General features: G+C 39.7%; 1 protein-coding gene across 1 annotated transcript in view; it reads left to right on the top strand.

The window, feature by feature from the left end:
* The window catches only part of LOC124615593 (cytochrome P450 6k1-like), a gene marked incomplete in the record, with an annotated part of 133,097 nt that overhangs the window by 51,105 nt on the left and 58,148 nt on the right, over positions 1-23,844 (top strand). The window contains 1 exon segment of the mRNA XM_047143578.1: positions 17,507-17,748. Coding sequence (XP_046999534.1) covers positions 17,507-17,748 — 242 coding nt within the window.

Genomic DNA, 23,844 nt, shown 5'->3' with positions numbered 1-23,844 from the left:
GTGTGTAACAGTAGCGATGCATGGGGAGAATTGACTAGGATGATCCGTATTTTGGAAATCAATGCCAGTTTGCGCGAACACAGTTATTTTGTTCCTTATAAGTTTTTACGATTGAACATCCTTTGGAACTCCCGTAGCTTGCCTTTTTTTGTAGATAGGTATGATATGTGTTCTGTTTCATACACTGGGAAGAGCTCTGTTTTCAAGGGATTTGCACCAGATTATTGTCAGAAGTAAATTGAGTTATGAACAGAATCTAGTAGGGACTCCGTTAGGCATTGTTGAGTGTGAAGCATTTATGCTGTTTGCGATACTGATCGCTACTGGCACGTCTCTCAAGTGGTGTAGCAACAAACAAGTCGTTTTATTAGTTTAGTATTTGTTGCATTTGATGGTGATACCCAGAATTCACTTGCATGGATGCTCAGAGAGATCGCTGCCACTTAACATGCAGAAAGATACAAATTACGGAAAAAAATGGTCGGCAAGGGGGAGTGCTATGCGAGAGGCCTGGGTTTCATTCCCGACCGTGTCTGAGACGTTCTGTGCTCGGGGGCTGAGTGTTGTGTTGTTTTCATCATCAGTTCATCCTCACCGACATGCACGTCGCCAAAAGAATTGCACCAGACTACCGGTCTACCCGACTGCAGGCCCTAGCGACACGCACATTTCATTTTGCCACATTGAAATCCCAGGTATAGCATGAAGGGGTGCAATGATTAAAGTGAACATGGTCTCGAAATGGTGCAGTTTCATTCCGGTTAGATCTAAACACCCACATCTGAATGCATCTGAATTTCAAAAACGCTGTCAACCTTACTGGGGTTGATTAAAATATTACGCCCAGCGCGCAGCATGTCAACAACGATGACTCGAAAAACATTGTCATTACACAAAAGCTACTTTTTATTAGTGAATACAGCATAAGAAGTTTTTGCTGTACGGCTATCGATACTCCATACACTGCAAAAGTAAAAAATAAGCTTAAAAGTGACGTATAATGGTAAGTAATATAATGTGTAATATAATTTATATATGTAATGTATATGTGTTACATATATGAAATGTATACATGTATGTAATATATATATATATATATATATATGAACACACACACACACACACACATATATATATATATATATATATATATATATATATATATATATATATATATACATATATATAATTATTATTTACGATTATTCCCTTTTGAGACAGTGATTGAACTTGAGTAGTCATGATTTCTTCTTCTTTCTTTGTTCTTCCCAAATTATCTTCATACATTCACTGTGTTCTCTCTTGTGTTCTTCCCACCATCTTTTTTCTGTTCTGTTCTCCGTATGTTGTTGTTTAAGTATGTGTTTCTTTATGATGTCTCTAAACTGTTCTCTATTGTTTATGTTGTCTTGTGCGATCCCCAGTTCTTTCATGTCTTCTTCTACTTCAGTGATCCACTTTGTCCTGTTTTTGCTCTTGTTTACTATCTCGAAGTTTTGTCTTGTGAGCCTGCCTTTATTCATCCTGCTGATATGTCCATAAAATTTCATCCTTCTCTTTCTAATGGTGTCTGTTATTGTTTCTATGTCTTTGTAAATCTCTCTAGTTGGCCTCTTCATCCAAATTCCTTCCCGAAACACTGGTCCATATATTTTCCTCAGAATTTTTCTTTCCTGCTTTTCAATCTCTCTAATCTTAGTGTAACCATGAATCACTGTAGTTTCTACAGCATAAAGCGCTTCTGGTAGGACTATTATGTTGCAATGCCTTAGTTTTGCATTGACAGAATATAATAGTGATTCCAAGTGAGCTTATGTGCTTTTTGTAATCTGGAGATTGTATCTTTATTGGTATTGAGTTCAGTCCTGATGGTTGGATTGTTTCTCCCAGATATCTGCAGTGGGCAACTTGTGGCACTTTCCCGTATTGAGTAGTAATGGGGAAATTATCTACAGGTTTGTTTTCCATATACTGTGTTTCTCGTAGGAGATTTGTAGCCCAATTTTCTGTGAGGTTTCGTGTAGTTTTTCCAATGCAAGTTTGACTTCCTCTATTGTTCATTAGAGTGGCAAGATCATCCGCGAAAGCCAGACACACTTCACCGCTCTTTTTTAATCTTTTATATGTATATATATATATATATATATATATGTGTGTGTGTGTATGTAATATAATATAACGTAATATGTATAATGAATATATGTATAGATTATGTGTATAATAATATAATATGCGTATCCACTCACACCAAGTCCAAATAAATGGGGACACCAACTATTGCTTTCCAGTATATATATTTCTTAATGAAATTTGCGATGATGTATCTCTTTTTCAAACCAACTATTCAGTTCATTGAACCATTACTAGAAATGTAAATGATCTATTCAAAGTTTTAAAGTTACCGTGGTCAGGAGAAGTCCATAGACAGGAGCAGTCATTTTCAATGACTTGTCTGCCAACATAGAAGCTCTTGCTATTAAAAAAAAGTGTAGTTTAAGAGCAATAAAGAGGATATGTTGGTGGCTAATTCCTTATACTCCTCTGATAGCTTTGTTAGTAGAACCAATTAACATATGTATTAACAACAGTAACAGTAATATTTTACTTATGCACACTTGCAGTGCAGTAATACGATGGTTGTAACTAAGTCTTCTAAAGTGCTTTTTGTTTGAAGTTGCAGGCTACAATAGGCTCAAAATCATGTAATGCATTTCACCGTAATTACATTTATTTATTTGTGACAGGTCTGTTATTAAGTTAAAAATGAAAATATTTCTCAGGTTTTTGATTATTCCACATTCTTGAGGACCATTTCATATAGTGTCTGTATAAGAAATATGAGCCCATGTTTTTTAACATGTGTTTTGTAGTTTCGTTTTCTTTTACATGTTCATCATCCTAGAGGATACTTTATGTACGGATCTCTGAATCTGAAGGTAAATCTAATATAATTTAAACTTCTGAGACATGTTAACACCACTTTGTCTCATTTTTATGTCAACAGACACGTGGAAAGTTCCTGAGTATTTGCAGTCACATGTTGTATTGTTAATCTCAACAAAACACTTGTGCCACTGATTAATAGTCACCGTATTTGGATGTTCTTTAGCATATAAGTCCTGTTGTAGCTTGTTCTACACTTCGCTTCTACAAGCCGACAAATAGAGCAAATACTTTCACGACCAGTTACAACAATGATTCAGAGACATCATTAGTGCTCGTTTCTATTTCGGGTTGGCTATTCTTCCAGTATTAGTTGTACGATGACAGTTATATGCAACATATGTATAGGTTTACTGATGAGATATTGGGAGTTATGTACAGAGTGATTCCGTGATGATGTTACAGTCTATCAGGAATAATTGCGAAGGGTAAATGTTGTATACGTGGCGTCTGTACTTTTGGGCATTTCCGGAAAACAGGCACAACGTATACAATTACGGCGATGATGGCCAATGATTCCTTCAGTGCAGAAGCACACCAAGCTAGAACTCCCACGGGAATCGGCGAAATGCCTTGAGTAACGAGGCTAACGTGCAGTTGCACTTCATCGGTAGTGTATCGCATAAGTTGAGAGTTTGGGCATGGCCGTGGGGCGTGCTAGGGTAGTCCGTACGGTTGTGGTGACTGCTGTGTTCGGATGGCATAGTGATCATCGCATCTGCCTAGTAAGCATGAGACCCGGTTTCGAATCCCGGTCCATTAAAAATTTTCAACTTGCCCCGCTGATGTAAAGCAATGTCCATTGGCAACTAATATTTTTAATTTCCTTGTGTCTTAAGGATACATGTATCAATCTGAGCTAGAGGACTCTGCTCGAGGAATGACTTAGTTGAAAGTTATCAGTGAAAATCGTTCTGATATGTCCGAAAGTGGTCCTCGTCTACCGCTATCTCTTTGCTTTTCATATTTTGGGAGGAGAGTCGTATAGGCCAAAACAAAAAAAAAAAAAATGTTCTACAGTAGCAAAGATGAACAAGTAAGCAAGTCGCGTACCCGTGGCTCTTGAAGTGGATACCTTGAAAGCTATGAGCACTTGTCAGTATAAGAGATGCGGTTCACAGTAGCAAAGATGAACAAGTGCTCATAGTCCTTAAGGTATCCATTTTAGAGCCCATATTTACTGAACATTTTTGTCTTGTTTTGATCCATATTACCTTCTCCCAAAATATGGAAAGTAAAGACCCGCTGTTAGAGGTATCACAGCGATTTTCGCCTATAACGTTTGACTTCATCTTTTCCGCATCACGGTCCCTGACCTCAAGTGATACATTTAATCCTCTCAATCATGCATTATAGTTTATAAAATCAGCACGGAATTAGTCTGTATAATTGACCGAATGCTATGTAAAAGCGGCACAACAATGTTGTGCTGAATACTTTTGCATCTGTACACTGGCGCCTACCACAAACTGGATTCTTACTTATTTTGTGTTACGTGTTTTGGTGATTGCATATTACAGGCTTTTTCACTGTTCGGAAAGTATTTTCACAGAATCAGTGGTAACTGGGGTAACAAATCGAGTAAGTCGTAATTACATCATTACTCTGCAACGAGACATTGGAGACCTCTAATGCCTCATACCAAACCATTCAGAAAATATTTCTGAAAAAATTTAGAAGTCTTGTCGACGTAGTTAGGGTGTCCACTCTTTCAAATACAGCTTCAGGTTCGTACCTACTTGCGACAAATTCGCCCAGTGGATAAGGACTCGTAATTATCCTTATTTTAATAATTGTAAGACCTTGTTCTCGCCAGTCGCAAATGGTCGTATAACATCGGAATCCGAGCTTTCGTTGCAAACAAGCAGTCCTCCTCCACTTCATGATAGAATCTTCCTAAAATCAGTGAGCTGAAGTTTATTTTTGTTAACCAAATACAATAAGGAAACGCTCTGGATGCAAAATGCGCGTTAAAATTCTTGGATTGTAGCTGTGAATGCTTGAAAAACATTAGAATTTATGGATGATTGATTATAGTCTCTTTGTTAATATCCTGGTTCTCTCAAAACGTAAATTAACTTCCATTTACGGGCATCGTACCACTACAGTCATTAATCACGCTACCTTTTTTATGTAAAGTGAAGCATGTGTTGAAACACGTATGTAACGCAGCAGCGATGGCGAGGCATTGTAGCATCTGTGACCAGAGAGTTTGCGCTTGACCGCGCGAGTGTTGCGAGCGGTTCTCTGTCAGTCAGTCGTTCGTTGCGAGTCTGTAGCTCTGTCTAGTTGGGTAGAGTATTCTAACAGTAGTCGTTGCGTGCTGTACGCTAATAGTCGTCATGCAGAGCGGTCGGTCAGTAGTAGCACCCCAGTGCGGTTGTGTGATGTAGGCGGTCGGCAACACTGGTCAAGATGGTGAATAAGGTATACTGTTAATTAATATAATCATTAGATAATGAAAAATTTTTATTTATTGTAATTATTCTCCAACAAGTCCCCCAACAATAATTTTTATTTCAAAAGCATTTTTTCAAAAATTTAATTTTTTATTGAACTAAAGATTTCGTTGCACTTCCCATTTCATTCCACTTCTTTTGAAGAAAAATTTCACTAGAATCACAAAAAAAAGAGAATATTAGTATTTGCAATGCAGTTCCTCCAAGCGGTGCGCAACAACAAGAGCAGAAATGTGACATCCATTTATTCTGAGGTAAGACTTTAACTCTGATTGTTTTACACAGGGCCAAAGACCGATGTTTCGGTTTAATTGAATTTCCTTATCACTGAATGGACTTTAATTTTTTTTTGAAGGATTTACATTCGAGTCAGATTGCGTATTTCACATTTTTGTTGCCATTGTCAGTACATTTCATTGTGGGCAGGTTACGCTTACAGCAATGTCCATTAGCATCCCTAATTAAATATTGTCGTGTTTCTTTCTTTCAAATTTTTGTGGGGAGGTTACACTCGGCTCCCATTTGTATTAAGTATTGTCTTTTCATTTATTCCTTATAAATTACGGTGGGGAGGTTACACTTGGCGACACCCAGTCCAGGATCGTATTTCGTTGAGAATCTTTTGAACAACAGTCAGATATCTGCTCTTGTTTGCTTAACTATAATTAGGATTTGGCGCAACGCTTTTATTAACTTGTGACTTTCTTTCTACAGGTCAACGGCAATTCGTTGCTCTATTGTATTTGTGTGTTGCTTTCGCATTTGTGCTTATTTGTTTGTGAATAATTTTGACTATTGTTAAAATGCCGCGAAAGACTGTGAATAGTGTATCGCGAGGTATTATGAACGAAATTACCGACTTAAACAGCGTGACCGATAGTAATTGTGACACGCAGTGTAATGATGTCAATCCTGCGTTCACCAACAATCAGTGCATTACAACCACTAATGATGACTTTTACCTTAATGATGAACAAACGAACCTAATTGTCTCGTCTGTTAATTTAACGACAATTGATGACGCAGAACGCTCTATTGTAATGCGCGCTACCCAGCTTAACATACCCGATTTGGAAAATTCAGATAACGTACAGACAAATTTGTCTAATGAAAATGAACAGGGTACACAAAGTACGCCGGAATTCTTTAATTCCGAAATAGTGAATGAGAGTGTACATTTGACAGGGAAAGCCTTTTGTGAACCAAAGAATGACCAAATGGTCACACAAAACGCGACAATTGCAAATACATCGTCAAATAGTACAGAGAATGGAGTAGATAATGTTACATTGGGTCAAATTATGGCAATATTGCTACAAAATAGTAAAAGACTAGAAAATAATGATGAAAATTTCAAACAACTTAGGGAAGATAACAAACACTTAAATGAAAAACTTGACAAAAATGCCGAAGATCTCAAACAACTTCGTGAACAGTACAAACAGCGGAAGGAAATGATGAATAATTATTTCGAACAACTTAATGAAAGTTTTGACAACCATTACAAACAACTTACCGAAACAATTAATGAAAGTTTCAAACTGACGAACGAAAAACAAGACAACCTTAACGAACGGAGCAGACAAGTTAGTGAACAGAATACAGCTATTACCGTGCAATGTCGGGACAATAAAGTACAATTACGTGTAGATACTAAGACTTGTGCTAATAACAGTAATGAAGAAGTTGGCACTGTTGCACAAGAATTAAGTAGCACACGTGTAGACACAACAGAATCACATAAAGACGGGATTAATGCAGTCACCAAACAATGCCGTAAAAACGCAGTACAGATACGCGACGAGTTTAATTTGAAGTCATTGGAAGTTTCACACACTCCGAATATGGAAATTGTTAATAAAAGTGAACGACACAACAACCAAATTGACGGAAGTATTAAAGTAACAGAATTAACAATTATTCCAGCCACCAATACGTCACAGAATCCGCCACGTTGCGAGTATTTGTCAGACTCGCGCAACACGTATAATGTGAACAATTTACAGAGACTACGAGACGTAAAATCCGAAAAGCCACGCGACTTAAAATATGAAAAGCTACGCAACTTGAAGTACGAAACGGCACAGACGAACAGATTCACACACAAACCTGAACGTGTTATCAAATTCAATGACGAGAACGTTAATTATAAGCAATTTGCATTTGTAAGAAAATCTAAGGAATTTAATAATGACAGCGTACAGGTACACGCTTTGCACTGTATACGACAATTTATCTTTGTACATTCACCGCTATTACCTGTAATGCAGAAACTAGCTTTGAACCAGATGCGACAATTTATTTTTGTATTTACAACAGCATTGCCTATTATGCAGAAACTGGAGTTAGCAAGAATACAGCGATTTACTTTTGGAATTTTACCGCTATTGCTTGCAACGCAAAAGCTAAAATTTATTTGCAGTGCGTAATAGACCTCAGGGGATTCATTACGCTTTAATGAATATGTGCCGTAGCGAGCATAGGGCCCCGAGCTGTAGTAGTGCTGTTTCATCTTTAGTTTTCTGCACTGCTGCCTTCTCTTCTACTATCCTTTATATCTATCAAAACTGCTCTTTAACTATTGCTCTATCTAGGATTAAGAATATGTAAAGAAAACCCGATGTGACAAATTTTTAGCGAATGTGACAATTTTCATTAGGCACTCCAGAATCACGAGAACTTAAATAACAGATAAAAATCGTAATCAACAGTATGTGTAAAATTAACAGCAAACGCATTTTTTGGTAACAATAGACGTTTTAGCATGAAAGTCAACCGCTTAGCATACCTAACCAACAATGCAGTCTACAAGGTCAACCAAACTTTAATGTTTCGCCGCGTGCACGTATAGTCCAAGCCCCAACAAATAGTAACGCATGGCAGCAAAGAAATAACTACGTACAGACAACACTCTATTTCAACTCGTATCGCAATGCGCCGTATAGAAATTACTATCATGACAGACGTAAAAATAACGAGCACAATTTTCAGCGTACATTTAATAACAGTCGATCCTGTGAGCAGCAACAATATCAGCAACAACAAATAATGATGAATGAAACAGACAATAGGTGTCATCCATAGCGTAACACGTCAGTAAGAAATAACAGAACAATTCATATAGTGGATATGCCACAACATTCTCCCGTAAATAATAACACGTACGATAGATTTTAACCAGATACAGCACAGATTGCATATTACAGTAACGCAAACATTACTTTTGACACGCAGAATTTTGCTCACGAGAATGTTATTTGTAACATGCTTTGTTGAATGCTCCACTTTTATCGCACCCAGATCTTACCAGAAATTTTTCCATTGCCACCGACAGTTCTAACACCGCTTTAGGCGTACATATTTTCCAGGAAATCGAAGAAAATGGTTCTACAGTAATTAAAAACATCGCATTTGCAAGCCGCATTTTGTCACCCGCTGAACGAAATTATTCTGTTACAGAACTTGAAACCTTATGTGTTGTATGGGCTTTTACGAGATTTCGGCATTTTCTTTATGGCAGACATACCACTGTTTACACAGATCACAGAGCGATACAATTTTTACTTTCGGCTAAATTCACTCACGACAGGTTAAGTAGATGGAAACTTTATTTACAGGAATTTAATTTTACGATTGTTCACATTCCCGGCACGCAAAATGTTGTAGCAGACGCGCTATCGCGTTCTCTCGGCAACAATCAGCAAGACGTAGCAACGAACTTCTGCAAAACAAATTTCAGTGTCATGTACATTCAGCAAGTTGCATTTGAAAACTTTATTTCATCGTCATTACAGGACATAGCAAAGGAGCAAAATAAAGACAATGTGTGGAAAGAAATTAAACAGCTTTGGCAAGATAAGAATAATGTTACGATTAGGAACCACTACACTGTACGAAATGACATTTTGTTTCGCCGCTCTCATCCTGACAGCAACAATTGGTTATTATGCATACCTGACGAACTGGTTAATAAATTAATTTGGTACACTCATTTAAGCTACGCACATTACGGAGCAAGAAAATGTTTTCTTATACTGAGACAGAACTGTTATTTTACCAACATGGAAAAACGTATACGACGAGTTTTAGCGTCTTGTAAAATTTGCCAGAAAGCTAAATCAGACACCACTTCACATATTCCTCCGTTATATCCCATTATACCTGTTAAATTAAGACACATGGCCGCAGTAGATATTTTTGGTCCGATTCCGAGAATTAACAGAGGTTTTTGCTACATCTTTGTCGCTGTTGAGCTTACTTCAAAATTTGTTACTTTCACTCCATTACGCAAAGCTACTGCTAAAACTGTTTCGAAAGCATTTGTAAAACATTTTCTATCTCATGTAGGGCATGTAATGAAAGTAATTTCTGACAATGGATCTCAATTTCGTAGTAGCGTATGGACACGCATGTTACGAGCCAGAAACATTTCTCCGATCTACATATCCAAGTACCACGCTTCTTCGAACCCTTGTGAAAGATTAATGAAAGAAATTGGTAAACTGTGCCGAATATACTGCCACAAAAGACATATTGATTGGGACACACACATATTCTCATTCCAAGATGTAATTAATTCCATTCCAAATGAATCCACTATGCTATCTCCGTCTGTTATACTGAAAAATGCTGAACCACCTAACAAAATTAAAGAATTAATAACATTTCCTACATCTCGTCGATTACGACACCACGAAATAATTGACATTGCGCTGAACAACATCAAACGTGCCGCAGAGCGCCGGAGAAGACAGCAAAAACAGGTTTGTACACGCCGTGACTTTCACGTTGGACAGAAGATACTAGTACGTACACACTATTTATCCAGTAAATTAAAAGGTAAGTGCAGTAAATTTGAACTTCTATACGCAGGTCCATATCGGATTCGCAGCATCCCTCACCCCAATGTTGTACACGTCGAAACTTTGAGAACCAGAAAATCGAAAGGCAATCACCATATCTCAAACATTAAACCGTTTATTGAGTGAAACCACTGTATGATTCAACACACTATGATGCCATTTACTAATGCAATTATTTCACCTGACTAATTACTGATGATTATCGTATTTTTTCTTGGCAAGTGCCCGGCAAGGTAAGGTTAGCAGGTCGCTTTTCTTGTCGTTACACATCAGACCGTGCATGTTTTTCCAGACGAACTTACGTATTTTATGAATAATTATGCAATTGTATGTAATGACGTAGTAATTTTATCAAATTCTCTCTCCATTAAAGTATTTAATTCTCGCCTTGATTAATTACACTACATACAAGCTGAACACAACGAACGTCACATTTGTCTTTTTATGTACGATTGTATTCCAGATTTGTTTGTATGCAGTGTGAAATAGTTAAGATATAACACGCACCAGTTGACTTTGACATTTTTTTTTTTTTTTTTGCCTTATGACATGTCAACATCATGACTGTTTTACATTTTTGCTGCTGCATTGTATTATTCTGTGTACATTTTGCATCTGAACACTGTCAATGTCTTTGACACATTACGTTTTCTGTCATGTTATGCTGTATGGTTAATTATGTCACCATAAACCAGTCATTATTTAGTGGGTATAGGATTTAAATGCAAGACATTAATCTTTGTTCATCAATTTCAGAAAGAAATGATACGTGTAAGAAATAAATTCAACAGAAATGGGAATTTCACCTACGGAATAAACGAAAGGAGATGCAATAACTTTATGAGGAAGAGTAAATGGATCAGGATTAACAGGCATTAACAAGAATATACAATACTCATCACAGAATAGCAGTCTTAACTAATTTTTTCTTTCAGAATACAAGGTGATTGATGCGGGCTGTCAGACTGAACTACACATCTTAGTTTTAGTGATGAAATATGCTAGAGATAAGGAATAGTTGTATAATGGGTAATAAAGTGATTTTTTGCAGATGATAATGAATGCTGACGAATAATGATGAAGAATATGCTGTTATGAATAATGAAGTTTGTCTTTACAGGTGATGATAATAGTGAAGTTATGATGATATGGATAATGAAGTTTTCTTTGCAGATGAGGATAATGTTGAAGTTATGTATTTATGCTACGTAGTTATTTAAGTATTTGTTGCAGTTTGCTTTGACAGCAGGTGTTACATTGCATAATAGGGTGACAGAAAGTTTTGGAAAGGACAGCTATGGAACACAATTTATACACATTTCACTACCTGTTAATTCGAAGTTCACTACTTTTCAGCATAGTGTGCGTTTCTTCTTTCAGGTCAATAATCCATTTTGTATTTTTTCCAGGAGAAGCTTTTCATGATACTTACTAAACCTGTTACTTATTATACCTGTTCTAGTACTTGCATTTTTATTTTTTACCCATTTGTGTTTATCATTTATAAATGTGATCACATATACTGCCTTGTTACATAACCTTGCTACAGCTGACTCATGACGAATGACGTTACCTATCCTCATTTGCAGCAATAGGTCAAAAGCAAATAGTGTTATGCCTCAGCAATTAATTATCGATCTCAACGCAATGCATTGCTAACAGAAAAATGTATTACCAGTCCCAAATAGTGATACCAGTTTGAGAAAATTCTGAATAATACTGATTAGCTCTGAATAGTATGTCACTTGAGTAATGACTTCTTAATGAGACAAAAAAAAAGTATATATTTAAAATAATGCTTTGTCACTAGTTAATAACTGCCACTGTTTATTGTAATGAGACTACTTATAATGCCTATGATTACTAATGCTATGACTAATTAACTGATTTTAATAATGACTTTGTAATGATCTGAATACTACTGAAGGAGAAACACTGTTTATTGTAATGAGACTACTTATAATGCCTGTGATTATTAATGCTATGACTGTAATTAACTGATTTTTAATAATGACTTCGTAATAATCTGAATAATACTGAATGATGATTCTATTCAATACTTGCTGGCCACTGAGTGCCAATAATTAATGTCACTTGAAGAATTGTTATTAATTATGCCATTAATTAGCCCTTTTTTTCCCATGTTGAGTTTTCATGTTTTGGTTAATGGCCAATGAGTGCCAATAATTTGTATCACTCAATGTATTATGTTAATGCTAGGCCAATAATTGACTCTCCTTTTCAACTAAGACTTCTGATGAACATTATTCTGTCATACTAAATATACTTTGTAACTGGCCAAGGACCGCCACTGTTTATTGTAATACGATTACCCATGATACCAGCTAGTGATTCTTAATAGATTGGAATGACACATAATTAATTAACTATGGTACTGTTTAATAATGCTTTGTAATTAGGAGAAGACTAATAATTCTTACTATTGGAATGACAAATGATTAATTAACGACAAATGATTAATTAACTGTAATTAGACAAATGATTAATTAACGACGAATGATTAATTAACTGTAATTAGACAAATGATTAATTAACGACAAATGATTAATTAACTGTAATTAGGAAAAGGCTAATGATTATTATTGGAATGACAAATGATTAATTAACTGTAATTAGGAGAAGGTTAATGATTCTTAATTACACTCTGTAACTGAAAAGAATGCGATTATTTCATAATGCTTTGTAACCAGGAAAAGAAGGCTACTGATTCTATGTAAAACAATAATTAATGAACATTTTTCTGTAATACTACATACTTGGTACAGAAATGTTCAATAACTGGGCTATGAATGCCACAAAGTATCAATGAAGACTGTAATTGTCAATATTATGTGACTTGATGTCCTTCACCTCATAAGCTGACTACCCTGAATTACTGCAATGTCCATTTGTCCTGTTTATCCTAGTGATCATGGAGCACTATCTTTGGTTTTGCACTAATTCTACGTGGGTGTGCCTTGTAAGAGAGTGGTGTTGACACGACATGCTGTCCACCACCGTGAGCGATGAAGACGTTATTATGGTCGCACTGTTTGGTGTACCTAATGTACTGCCAAAATGAAAATATGGAACATTACTACGACAGTTCAGTGTCTTGGCTACACTGATAAATTCTGATGGGAAAGGAACTTCAAGTTGTGTCACTTGGTGTTGTACTACTGTGGAAAGATATGGACTTTCAGAACAGCTGTGTGCAATCTAAAGTGCTACAACCATGATGCAATCCTTCCCTTTCCTATCCTGATTCTTGTCACATAAAAAAAAAAAAAAATTTTTTTTTGGTAACATCATTTATGTTCATAGGTTATACATTTTTCGATTTGTTGAACTCCAGTGCGAGTACACTTATGGCACTGGTCGACATGATGTTTTGTCATTATGTTTATTTATTGCGAAAATGCTAAAGACATTTTTCGATTTGTTCTGAAGTACAGTATATGTACACTCTTGTCTTTTATATTGTATATACACTTTTATTTTTATGATATGTTCTGAACTACAGTGCATGTGCACTTCTGTTATGTGTTAATATGTTTTCTACTGAACTTCAGTGCCTGTACACTTATCTCATTTTTCAATATGTTTTCTACTATTCTGTATATTCAATACTTTAATGCGAATGCACTTATGCCATTTGTTACTAATTGTACATACATTTCATCAATTACGGATATGTTCTCAACTGCAGTGCATGTGCACTCATGTCACTTGTCAACATAATATTTTTTGCCAGTCTGTTTATTTGTTCTGAATATGCTAAAGAATTTTTTCAGTGCCTGTGCACTTTGTTATCTGTCAAATAATTTGTATATACATTTTTCTGATTTGTTACTATGTTTTGTACTCACATTTTGTCTTTGTCTGATATATCTTGTACTTAGTGCGTGTGCACAACATTTACTTTATGTACTACATCTAATTATTCTGTAAATTGTAGAAGTTTATTAGTTAATTAAAAATTTTGCCGCGATTGGCAAGTCCAAATGACTCACCATCGCTGCCAAATTTTTGCCCCCCCAGTGGAGGGTTATGAAACACGTATGTAACGCAGCAGCGATGGCGAGGCATTGTAGCATCTGTGACCAGAGAGTATGCGCTTGACCGCGCGAGTGTTGCGAGTCGGTCAGTAGTCGTTGCGAGTCGGTCAGTAGTCGTTGCGAGTCTGTAGCTCTGTCTAGTTGAGAGCAGTACTCTGTCGGTAGTCGTCGTGTGCAGTACGCTGATAGTCGTCATGCAGAGCGGTCGGTCAGTAGTAGCAGTCCAGTGCGGGTGATGTAGGCGGTCGGCAACACTGGTCAAGATGGTGAATAAGGTATACTGTTAATTAATATAATCATTAGATAATGAAAAATTTTATTTATTGTAATTATTGTCCAACAAGTCCCCCAATAATAATTTTTATTTCAAAAGCATTTTTTCAAAAATTTAATTTTTTATTGAACTAAAGATTTCGTTGCACTTCCCATTTCATTCCACTTCTTTTGAAGAAAAATTTCACTAGAATCACAAAAAAAAAGAGAATATTAGTATTTGCAATGCAGTTCCTCCAAGCGGTGCGCAACAACAAGAGCAGAAATGTGACATCCATTTATTCTGAGGTAAGACTTTAACTCTGATTGTTTTACACAGGGCCAAAGACCGATGTTTCGGTTTAATTGAATTTCCTTATCACTGAATGGACTTTAATTTTTTTTTTTTGAAGGATTTACATTCGAGTCAGATTGCGTATTTCACATTTTTGTTGCCATTGTCAGTACATTTCATTGTGGGCAGGTTACGCTTACAGCAATGTCCATTAGTATCCCTAATTAAATATTGTCGTGTTTCTTTCTTTCAAATTTTTGTGGGGAGGTTACACTCGGCTCCCATTTGTATTAAGTATTGTCTTTTCATTTATTCCTTATAAATTACGGTGGGGAGGTTACAGTGTCTGCTTTATCATTTCTTATAATCGCTTAAAAATTTATTTATGTGACAAAGTTAGACAGTGATGACGTTGTGAGTCACCAACACATCTTCATAAATAGTTATTAATGCTCTTCAATGTTCGTCTGTGCTATTTGACTATGAATCCTTACTAGTACCTAATCTGAAATCTGAAGCTATCATCAGATCCTTTTACTGAAGCCACATAAAAGTAGCAACGCCAAAACTTCGATGACTGATTTCGTAGCTATGTATGTTATTACGTGACAACACACATGAAGAGACTGACGTTGAGTCATTATACCCGTGGCCGTGCGGTTTAGGCGCTTCAGTCTGGAACGCGTGACCGCTACGGTCGCAGATTCGAATCCTGCCTCGGGCATGGATGTATGTGATGTCTTTAGGTTAGTTAGGTTTAAGTAGTTCTAAGTTCTAGGGGACTGATGACCACAGATGTTACGTCCCATTGTGCTCAGAGCCATTTGAAACATTTGAATCATTATACCCGTAACACGTCACTGAAACCTTTCATAGCCAGGAAAATATCCAAAAACAAGTAAAAAAAATGGCTCTGAGCACTATGGGACTCAACTGCTGAGGTCATTAGTCCCCTAGAACTTAGAACTAGTTAAACCTAACCAACCTAAGGACATCACAAACATCCATGCCCGAGGCAGGATTCGAACCTGCGACCGTAGCGGTCTTGCGGTTCCAGACTGCAGCGCCTTTAACCGCACGGCCACTTCGGCCGGCAAAAACAAGTAAAGAACATTCGATAAAGTCAGAGATGTTGTTTTATGTTTCGCGCTCGTAATAACTCGTGCTTAAGAATGTTCGTATCTCCTGTAAGATGTCAGTATGAGAATCGTCTCTTAAAACTTCAGACTGATCTTCCGCCTTGTGAAAATTAACCTTCTATGCCTTTCGAAACAATATGTTTCTCATTACATGTACTCAGTGCTTCGAATCTCCACATTAGTTCTCTTCAAAACCCATCTTCAATCATTACCCGTCGTAGCACGAAGTTTCCGGAATGATATTTTCACTCTGCAGCGGAGTGTGCGCTGATATGAAACTTCCTGGCAGATTAAAACTGTGTGCCGGACCGAGACTCGAACTCGGGATCTTTGCCTTCCGCGGGCAAGTGCTCTACCAACTGAGCTACCCAAGCACGACTCATGCCCCGTCCTCACAGCTGTACTTCTGCTAGTACCTCGCCTCCTACCTTCCAAACTTTACAGAAGCTCTTCTGCGAACCTTGCAGAACTAGCACTCCCGAAAGAAAGGATATTGCGGATACATGGCTTAGCCACAGCCTGAGGGATGTTTCCAGAATGAGATTTTCACTCTGCAGCGGAGGGAGTGTGCGCTGATATGAAACTTCCTGTGCGATTAAAACTGTGTGCCGGACCGAGACACGTCCGCAGCTCGTGGTCGTGCGGTAGTGTTCTCGCTTCCCACGCCCGGGTTCCCATGTTCGATTCCTGGCGGGGTCAGGGATTTTCTCTGCCTCGTGATGACTGGGTGTTGTGTGCCGTCCTTAGGTTAGTTAGGTTTAAGTTGTTCTAAGTTCTAGGGGACTGATGACCATAGATGTTAAGTCCCATAGTGCTCAGAACCATTTCGGACCGAGACTCGAACTCGGGACCATTGCAAGGGTCCCGAGTTCGAGTCTCGGCCGGCACACAGTTTTAATCTACCAGGAAGTTTCATAGGATGAAGTTATTTTACAGAGAACAACTTCTAATGATTTTCTCACTGGCTCAGATACAGCAGCATTTACAACGTGTTTAAATTTTATTTCAATTTTAATCAAAGGAATAGCACGACAATGTCTTCCAACTTCGTATGAGCTCGCTGGCCACAGGTCGGACTGCAGTATTGCCCAGCTACATCTAACGAAGTGACGCCCATAACCGACTCGAATAACTTTGTCGTTTCTCGTTATGGATACGAAACAGATAGAGCAAACCCACAAAATGCAATTACACAAACATGTATCACTGCTTAGCTGACGTCGCTCAGAGGAAATTTTACACGTGATGTCCCATTAATGTTACATTTGCAAACATTACAGACTCACCCTTTATTTATCACGAATGATAACATAAGCATCTCTGTGAATCGCCATATAAAATCTGTATACAACTACAAAGTCCGTATTGAAGCAGTTCTGCGCAGCTTTATGGAATCGTTCAAGAAATTGTGATCGTCCTTTACGTAAAAGCGAGAAGACCAAAACGATCGAAACGAGGACAGGGGAGCATACTGAGCAGCTTTAGATTGATTTTCCAGACGATGGCGGCGTGCGGCCGTGAGATGGCAGAAGTGCTGCAGGGGCCGGCGGACGCAGGGGAGGTGGTGGAGATGCGCGAGGTGGCCGCCCGCTACGCCACTGACGTCATCGCTTCCGTCGCCTTCGGCATCGAGGTGGACTGTCAGCGCAACCCTGACGACCCCTTCAGGCAGTGGGGGCGCCGCGTCTTCGAGGCTAACGTGCGGGCCACAATCAGTTTCCTTATAAGCGCCATCAATCCCAAACTACTGACAACATTTAGGTAAGTCCATTGAACACACAGCTAGCTTTGTGCATATACGACTTCTCGTAAACGATAGATGCAGATGAACAGGTAGATCCCGCCTTCCTAGATTTTCGAAAGGCGTCCCACACTGCACCACATGGCTGACTACTAACCAACATACAATCATACGGAGTACCTTCGCAAATACATTGACAAAAGCCATCGAATAGCGATATGCACATATACAAATGGCAGTAGTATCACGTAAACAAGGTATAAAAGGGTAGTGCATCGACGGAGCTGTCATTTGTACTCAGGTGATTCGTGTGAAAATGATTCCGACGTGATTGTGGACACACGATGGGAATCAACAGAAATTTGAACGCCGAATGGTAATTGGAACTAGACACGTGGAACATTCAATTTCGGAAATATTTAGGGAATTCAGTGTTCCGAGATCTACAGTGTCAAGAGTACGCCGAGAAGACCAAATTTCAGGCATTACCTCTCTTCATCACGTACAACACAGTGGCCAACGGCATTCGCTTAACGACTGAGAGCAGCGCCGTTTGAATAGAGTTGTCAGTGTTAATAGACAATCAACACAGCCAGGCGGGGTAGCCGCGCGGTCTGAGACGCCTTGTCACGACCCGTGCGGTTCCCCCCGTCGGAGGTTCGAGTCCTCCCTCGGGCATGGGTGTGTATGTGTTGTCCTTAGTGTAAGTTAGCTTAAGTTATATTAAGTAGTGCGTAAGCTTAGGGACCGACAACCTCAGCAGTTTGGTCCCATAAGACCTTACCACAAATTTCCAAATTCCCAGACTAGCAACAATTCGTCAAATAACCGCAGAAATCAATGTGGTACGTAGGACGAACATACCTGATAGGATAGTGTGTCGAAATTTGGCTTTAATGGGCTATGGCAGCAGACGACCGATGCGAGTATCTTTGGTAACAGCATGGCATTGCCTGGAGCGCCTCTCCTGAGCTCGTGACCACGTCCATTGGACCCTAGACCCCTTGGCCTGGTCAGTTGAGTCCAGAATTCAGTTGGTAAGAGCTGATGGTAGGGTTCGAGAATGGCATTGACCCCAAAAACCCATAGATCCAATTGTCAACAAGGCGCTGTGCAAGTCAGTGGTGGCTGTGTTTACATGGAATGGACTGGTTCTTCTGTTCATCTGAACCAATCATCGACTGGAAATGCTTACGTTCAGCTACTTGGAGACCATTTGCAACCACTCACAGACTCCACTTTCCCAGACAACGACGAAATTTTTACGGATGAAAATGCTCCACATAGCTCGTGACTGGTTCGAAGAACATTCTGGACATTCCAGATAGCTCGACATGAACCTCATCGAATATTTACGGGACATGATCGAGAGATCTGTTCATGCACCAAATCGTGCATCAGCAACACGGATGAAATTACGGATGGCTAAAGATGCAGCATGGATCAGTATTTTTGCAGGGGACTTCCGACGACCTGTTGAGTCCATGCCACGTCGAGTTGCTGCACTACGCCGGGCGAAAGGAGCTCAGACACGATATTAAGAGGTATCCCATGACTTTTGTCACCTTGGTATATGTCACTGGTTCGAGAAATATTTGATCAATAGAACGTAGTATGTTGTACTAGACGGAGAAAGTTCTTCAGAAATAATTTTAAAAAAAGAGTATGACCCAAGAAAGCGTAATAGGACCTCCGATATTCTCAGTATGTTGTTGTTGTTGTTGCTGTTGTGGTCTTCAGTCCAGAGACTGGTTGGATGCAGCTCTCCACGCTGCTCTATCCTGTGCAAGCTTTTTCATCTGGCAGTACCTACTGCAACCTACATCCTTCTGAATCTGTTTAGTGTATTCATCTCTTGGTCTCCCCCTGCTATTTTTACCCTCCACGCTGCCCTCCAATACTAAATTGGTGATCCCTTGATGCCTCAGTATATGCCCTACCAATCGATCCGTTCTTCTAGTCAAGTTGTGCCACAAATTTCTCTTCTCTCCAATTCTATTCAATATCTCCTCATTAGTTATGTGATCTACCCATCTAATCTTCAGCACTCTTCTGTAGCACCACATTTCGAAAGCTTCTATTCTCTTCTTGTATAAACTATTTATCGTCCATGTTTCACTTCCATACATGGTTACACTTCATACAAATACTTTCAGAAACGACTTCCTGACACTTAAATCCATACTCGATGTTAACAAATTTCTCGTCTTCAGAAATGCTTGCCATTGCCAGTCTACATTTTATATCCTCTCTATTTCGACCATCATCAGTCATTTTGCTCCCCAAATAGCAAACTCCTTTACTACTTTAAGCGTCTCATTCCCTAATCTAATTCCCACAGCATCACTCGATTTAATTCGACTACATTAAATTATTCTCGTTTTGCTTTTGTTGATGTTCATGTTCTCAATATAGATAAACGATTTAACACATAAGATGAGGAGCACTGTAAGATTGTCCGCTGAACATGCTTTTCTCTGCTGGAAGGAATCGTACGTAGATGATCTTAAGGAAATGCAGAAAGACTTGAACAGCATTTCCTCTTGTGTAGTGAATCACAGCTTTCTTTACATGTGGACAAATGCAAGATAATGCCTATAGTTCTGAGAAGCAAGTGAAAAGGGTGAAATCCACCTTCCGTCTCCTACACCATGACTTTCTTCCAGTGTTCCTCCCACGTGCAGTGCTGAACTGTGCTGTGGCTTGCAGAGTGTATATGTAAATCTATGTACCTAGATGTAAGTAGTGGATGAAGGTAGTGTCCAGCACAGACAGAAGCCACTCTTTCCCTCTTCCCCTATTCTTCGCCATCTAGTTCACATTTTACGCCTAAAGGTCACTTACCCTCTACTCCTCCCCCTCATGAATGTCACTCTGTTACTCCCCCCCCCCCTCTCCCCTCTGCTACCGAGTGAGGTGATGCAGTGTTTAGCACACTGGACCCGCAGTTGGGAGGACGACGGTTCAAATTGGGTCCTGCCATCCAAATTCAGGCTTTCCCTGATTTCCCTAAATCACTCCAGGCAAAAGCTGGGCTTGTTCGTTTGAAAGGGCACAGCCAATTTCTCTCCTAATCGTTGAAGCTGTCTGATCTTGTACTCTGTCTCCAATGACCTCGACGCTAACAGGATACGCTGGTGCGCATTGTACCAGCTGAAACTGTGGAAAACCTGGATGTGTGATGTGGGAGCTCGGAGTTCAGGTGCACTACATTGCTGCACCACGAAATTTGCTGCTTACATGACAGTGATCCATATGGAATTTTTGACTAGTATTTGATAATGGCAGCTTAATAGAATCGACTTACTCTGTGTAAACTTGCTGCACTATAGTTAGAGAAATGACGGTGCCCGAAATTTGTGCACCTTTGCCGCAAACTATTGTGAGGATAAGCAGCAGCTACAGCTGAAATATTCACTGCGCCATTTTCGTTCGTCGCAGGCTGTGGTTAGATTCTACGTGTGGATGAACAATTGCAGTTGCAGTAAATAATTGGATAATACTCCGGAATGTCGCTGCAGAAGAAATATTCCTCTCAGGGAACAGGTTCGCGTACCGTCGACGACCTCCTTCTACACACTAACTCGAGGGAAAATGCGAAGGAACGACAGCCACTCTATCTGCAAATGTCAGCATCGGTGCATACGTAGGGAGAGATGTTTGCGGTTCGAACGTTTGGAGAAAAGTGAACCGCGACCGCTTCGCGCCGCCGTTTCCTTGTCCGTCGGTTGTAGTACAGCCACAGCCGCGCTCGACGCAATGGAACTGCATCCTGGCGGCTAGAGGCGGTGTACCTACGGCGAGAGTCTGACCACAGACTGCGACGCCTGTTCGCCGTCCGTGCATTATAGACGGTTATTTGAATGGTACAAAGTGTATCGCAGACAGTGGTTAACATATCGAACATTCTCCTATCAGTTTTCAGCGGTTTGTAACCTATTTTGATTTTTGTCGAGCGCCATCCATGACGCAACGATAAGGTTGTTCCACACAAAAGTTAGGTTTCTTTTCAGGAGAATCCGAATCAACTATAAAAATTGGGGTTCCTACTGAAGATTTTTACGCTGACCCCCTCCCGACCCTTGGGGATGGGGCAGGAAGGTCGAGTTTGGTGTCATTGGATGTCCCCTTTCGAGACAAAAAAGGAAAGAAAAACAGGTCTAAACGCCCCACCATACACGTTCCATGAGCCTTTTTACAGATCGTGTCGTTGTGTACAGAGAAGCCGCAATTCTAGAAAACCGAAGCGAAATGCAGGATGACATGCAAAGTATTAGAGGATCGACGTTCGGTGCAAGGAGTGGCAATTGGCCCTCATAACAAACAAATGGAACATATGTGCGTAAATGGGCATAAAGATAGGCGTAAAGACCTGTTACTATGTGATTACCGGATTGCAGAACAATCACTGAAAGCAGTTACATCAATAAAAAATCAAGAAACATGTGTACAAAGAGATTTAAAGTGGAACGTCCACAAAAAACTAATTGTATTTAAGACAGGTGCCAGACTGAGACTTATTGGAAGAATATTCACTAAATATACTCCACCAACAAAGGAGGTAACTTAAAAAACCCTTCTTTGACCATTACTTGAATACTGCTCGTCAGTTTGGGATCTGTACCACAAGATTGATAGAGGAAGTAGAGAAGACCCAAAGCAGAACAGCACTTTTCGTTACTGATTCACCTAGTAAACGCATAAGCATCGTGGAGATGCCCAGCCAACTGTAGTGGTAGACGCTGAAAGAGAAGCGCTCTGCATCACGCTGTGAATTACTGTTAAAGTTCTTAGAGCTTACATTCCTAGCAGAGTCAACCAATATATTTCTTCCTCCTACATCCGTCACGAGAAAAGACATAGAGGGCAAAATTAGAGAGATCCTATCCAACATGGAGGCTTACCATCAATTGTTTTTCACGCAAACCATTCACTACTGCAACTGGAAAAAGGGCAAGTAACAGTGGTACACGAAGTACCTTACGGTACACGCCGCAGTGTGACTTGTGGAGTACATATCTAGATGTAATGTAAAATAAGTTCAGCACTGTAGGACCGAGCGATCTGTCACAGCCTGCGGGACCTGATTACCATATGCCCCAAGAGCACAATCTGGCTCAATTAGACACTTCAGGGACCCACCTCACTATTTTTGATGCACCCCTACAATGACACATGCAACAGGCATGGTCATCATCCAGTGTACCTTCCTTCTTTTCAGCTCAGATGGCTGCAGGGAAAAAACAGAGTTCTGATTTTTCTTTTCAGTTTAGATGGTAATGTGGGAAAATATGCAGGTGTAGTTCATCCTTTCAGGTCAACTTCGTTCATTACGCAGATGTAGATAGTCCAACAAAATTGTCCTTGTGCTCGACTACAGTCAGACAGGTGCAGTGGCATGTCCACCACTACCACTATTACCGTGGCCAGTCGTCAGGTGAACTGGAGCTCGAGGTGGGCCCCCAGTCAGAGACTCCCAGCCCACGCGGTTGATGGGTGGTTACTCCTTGCTCCAGCACTCATGCACAACTCCAGCACACATGCCGCTGCGTAACTATTTAGGAATAAATGATAGAAGTAGATTTGAAACACCAGCTCCACCACTTTATCCGATATATTTCCACCATCTTGAATTTCAAACATTTTCAGATAGCACAACTGGCCTTATCCAATATAGCAGTAGACATATAAACGCTGATTCCACCATTTTAACTGACCTGTTTCTACCATGCTGAATTTTTAAGTAGCACAAGTGAGCTACATCAGCCACAAATATCATTACACTAGGTGGGAGGGGAGAGGAGAGGAAAGGGGAGGGGAGGGGGAGGGGAGGCGAGGGGAGGGGAGGAGAGGAGAGGAGAGGAGAGGAGAGGAGAGGAGAGGAGAGGAGAGGAGAGGAGAGGAGAGAGAGGAGAGGAGAGGAGAGGAGAGGAGAGGAGGAGAGGAGAGGAGAGGAGAGGAGAGGAGAGGAGAGGAGAGGAGAGGAGAGGAGAGGAGAGGAGAGGAGAGGAGAGGAGAGGAGAGGAGAGGAGAGGAGAGGAGAGGAGAGGAGAGGAGAGGAGAGGAGGAGGAGAGGAGAGGAGAGGAGAGGAGAG

The sequence above is a fragment of the Schistocerca americana genome, chromosome 5, assembly GCF_021461395.2.
Source record: "Schistocerca americana isolate TAMUIC-IGC-003095 chromosome 5, iqSchAmer2.1, whole genome shotgun sequence".
NCBI lineage: Eukaryota > Metazoa > Arthropoda > Insecta > Orthoptera > Acrididae > Schistocerca > Schistocerca americana.
The sequence above is the reverse complement of the archived record's forward strand: the minus strand, read 5'-3'. Positions and strand labels throughout refer to the sequence as shown.